The sequence below is a fragment of the Kryptolebias marmoratus genome, linkage group LG1 (genome assembly GCF_001649575.2).
Source record: "Kryptolebias marmoratus isolate JLee-2015 linkage group LG1, ASM164957v2, whole genome shotgun sequence".
NCBI lineage: Eukaryota > Metazoa > Chordata > Actinopteri > Cyprinodontiformes > Rivulidae > Kryptolebias > Kryptolebias marmoratus.
The window spans coordinates 34,167,005-34,170,749 of record NC_051430.1 but is presented as its reverse complement, the minus strand read 5'-3'; the positions used below and the strand labels follow the sequence as shown (position 1 = coordinate 34,170,749).

The following is a 3,745-nucleotide window of genomic DNA, read 5'->3' as shown; positions in this document are numbered from 1 at the left end:
TGGATGGATGGATGGATGGATGGATGGATGGATGGATGGATGGATGGATGGATGGATATCTGTTTAAGTACTTAAACATTACAAACAGTACAGCTCCAAATATAAGCAAAGGCCGCCAAGGTCTTTGCTGCAAAGTGATTGTGTTCAAAATACAGATGAACCTCTCAGTCAGGTAAATAACGACACATATATATAAAAAAAAACACTTTAAAGTTGGGGTAGTCTTAAATAAGCTACATCTTTTATTGAAAGATCAGGAGAAAAAAGGCAACAATTTGGATTATTGCATCGTTAGTCTTCAAAAGTGCAAATTAATCAAAGATTATAAGACATTTAGCAGCTCAGGTACATGAGACTTTAATCATCCAGTGATGTGTAAATCTTTATACGTATTATCGTTTTTATTTTTACAGTTGGCAACAATTTAACATCCGTGGCTTTATTCTGCATCAGCATTATTAGACCTAGGCGCCATTAAAGGCAGGAGATCATGGATCTGTTTTTGTTTTTATGTCTGTTTGGTTGAAAGGCAGCGTTTTATATCAACATACGTTGACTGATGCTGATTTTAAAGGTTATATAAATATAATCAGGAGTTTGTTTGTGGAAGTGTGAATTAAGTGCAGGCCCAGGAGGAGGCAAATGACGGATTCTTTTGCCTCGTTAAAGGATTTAATTGGCTTAATGTAGACGTAATGTTGCACCATGCAGGCATCCATCATAGGTCCACGCTTCAGCTTAGGTCAGAGGTTTGCAACAGGTTTGCAACAGGTTTGCAACTCTCTCCTACTTAATGCAATTTGTAAAGGGCTGCAAAATGTACCTGACCCTTAAAATAAGAGAAAAATTTATAGTTTCATTGTTTCATACACTAGTTTCTGTTCCCAGAGCTGCAGGTTGCAGACCCCTAGGACAATAAAAGGCATCTATATCGCATTCAGTAAAAAATATCAAAATAAGTGTGCTTCATTTAAAAGAAATCTGTTTTTTGTCCCATTTCCCATAAAGTTGCAATTTATAGATACAAGTTTTTTGTCCCAACAGCTTTAAACTTAGGGCTAGGCGATATGGAGGAAAACTCTATTTTAAACTTAACCTTTACTCTTTAAAATGAGGTCAACACAACTATAATAAACTGCCAAATAAATAATACTTTTCAACTGTGCTAACCGGTAGCATGTCCTTTGCTAAATGATAAGCTACTGCGTCCGTTATTGTTTTATAACGTTCAGCTGTTTTGTCGTATGGTGAAAAAGGAAAAAAACTACCGCGCACGTCTCCAAACTTTGTTTGTCTGGGCCGTGATTGGTGGAAAAGCGGCTGCTTGTCCTCTGCCTACATCCCCCAGAATGCCTTGCAGTTTTGGCTCGGAGATCAGTGAAATTTTCGAACGTTCTATCGACACTATTTTATCGTTATCGAGTTATCGCCCAGCCCTATTTAAACCAATATTAAAAACCAAATATATTGACTTAAAGTTGGATTAATGGTTTGTATTTAATTAGACAGACCTGTAATGAGATGTGTTGAAATGAACTATATGACTTCTAATAAGTGCCACTGTGATTTGGTGCTTCCTAACCAATTTTTTTGGGTTGCCAAGCTTGTAAAAAATGCACCGTAAGACGTTCCACAGCTGTACGATTCCATCGTCTTGACTGAGAGGCAGAACAAAGTGATCTGATATGTGCAAATTTACAACAAACAGGCGGGTAGGTGAGTGAACACAACAAGACATTTCCTCTCTGTACAATAAAAACAAGTCCTGAAACTCTTTCCTCGTTAAAGTGCAGGTCCTCAGCTGTGTTCCTGCGACGTCGGGCTCTGAGGTTCGTCCTCCGAGCCGACGTAAAAGCAGACTTGCTGTGGCGAGGAGGGCGCCACGAGCGGCGGGCAGGAGGTAGGTTTTGGAATCTTCCAGTAATGGCTGCGAAGGTCGACGGAGGAGATAGCCGGGAGGATGTCGCTCGGTGCCGGGGCGTGAGTCTCCGAAGGTAGCGGTGGCACGCTCAGGCATTTCCTCAAGGATGGCTCGCTGTGAAACACACGGAAACAGGATTTTTTTTCTTTTGTTCGAAATGTTTTTTGCCCACCGAAGCAAGAGTTTAAGACAACAAATGAATTTCTCCACAGAAGAAGAAAGATCCGTCATCGCCTCAACACTTGATGGTAGGGAAACTTTAATCTGAGGTTTCAAAATGGCCAAAAAAGGCTCACGTCTGCTTGTGTCCAACAATCTTTGAATCAAACCAGAGATTCTCAGCTGGACTGAGGTCTGGACCAGTTCAGGACCTTTAACTGTCCTTCAGCAGTGTCCTGCTGGAAGGTGGACCTCCGTCCCAGTCTCAAATCTCTGGAAGACTCCCAACGAGTTCCTCTCAAGAACTTCCCCGTACTTCGCTCCATCCACTGTTCCTTCAACTCTGACTACATTTTAAGTCCATGCTGATGAAAAGCATCCCCACAGCATGATGCTGCCACCGCCATGCTTCACTGTAGGGATGATGTTCTCAGCATGGTGAGAGGTGGTAGGTTTGAACCAGACATGGCGTTTCCTGGATGGCCTAAAAGCCTGCGTTTGGTCTCACCTGACCTTTTTTTTTCTTTAATCAACGGTGCCACTCAATTTCCTGCCACTCTTCCATGAAGCTCAGCTCAGTGCAGCTTCTAGTGGTCCTATAGACAGATCCTCCCAGCTCCATCAGGGTCATCTTTGTCCTCCTGGATGTATACCTGCTCTATGGGTTTAGTTGGATGAGCCTCTTTTGGCAGGTTTGCTGTGGTGGCACCATCTTTCCATTTCCTGATGACGTTAAAAGACCTTCATGGGAGGTTCAGAGTTATAACCCATCCCTGATCTGTACTTTTCCAGAACTTTGTCTCCGACCTGTGTTGACTTCCTTGGTCTTCATAATGTCTCTTGCTTGGTGGTAGCCCTTACTATTTAGAACTGGTATTGATTCTGACACTTGGATTCCTCACAGGTGGTTCTACTTAACTAAGGATGTGTCTTCTGCAGGTAATAGTTGGGTTTTCGAAGCAAAGGAGCTAAAACTCACACCAACCTGGGCTCAAACCTCCTCGAACCTTTAGCCCCTTTTCCGTGTCTTACTAGGACTCGTTTGCAAACCAACTAGTATTTCTCACCTGGTGTAGCTGTCCGGTTTTATTTTCCAGGCCTGTCTGTACACGTCACTTGCCACACCGAACAGCCAGCGGACATCAGCAGGTACCTCTGGAATCCACTCCACAAACCTGGGAAACGGAAAGAAAAAAGGGTTTGACATAGCTTGGTCATGATTTGGACTCTTGTCTTGTTACGCTGTTACGACCAAAAAGTATTTTACTGGTACAGTTTGAAGCATGAAGTTGTGTAAAATGTCTTGGGTACGCTGAAGGATTAAGAGTTCCTTTCACTGGAACCCCACACCGTAATCCACCCTCCACCAAACTTTACACTTGGCACACTTGCAGTCAGACTAGTACGGTTCCCCTGGCAACTGTCGAACCTAGACTCATCCATCTTCTTATCCGGGGTCGGGTCGCGGGGGCAGCAGCCTAAGCAGGGAGACCCAGACTTCCCTCTCCCCAGCCACTTGGGCCAGCTCCTCCGGGGGAATCCCAAGGCGTTCCCAGTCCCTCCAGCGTGTCCTGGGTCTTCCTCTGGGTCCTCCTCCCGGTGGGACGTCACCAGGGAGGCGTCCTCACCAGATGCCCGAGCCACCTCAACTGGCTCCTCTCGACG

At 44.3% G+C, this 3,745-nt stretch overlaps 1 protein-coding gene across 1 annotated transcript in view; it reads right to left on the bottom strand.

Annotated features, from left to right (window-relative positions):
• Positions 1 to 217: 217 nt before the first annotated feature.
• Positions 218 to 3,745, bottom strand: part of pnpla3 (patatin-like phospholipase domain containing 3) — an 11,609-nt gene continuing 8,081 nt past the window's right edge. Inside the window, exons 8-9 of the mRNA XM_017403754.3 lie at positions 3,148 to 3,255; positions 218 to 2,035 (exon numbers count right to left, since the gene is read on the bottom strand). Of these exons, the coding sequence (XP_017259243.1) occupies positions 1,798 to 2,035; positions 3,148 to 3,255 (346 nt within the window). The 3' untranslated portion in view covers positions 218 to 1,797. The remainder of the gene's footprint in view (positions 2,036 to 3,147; positions 3,256 to 3,745) is intronic.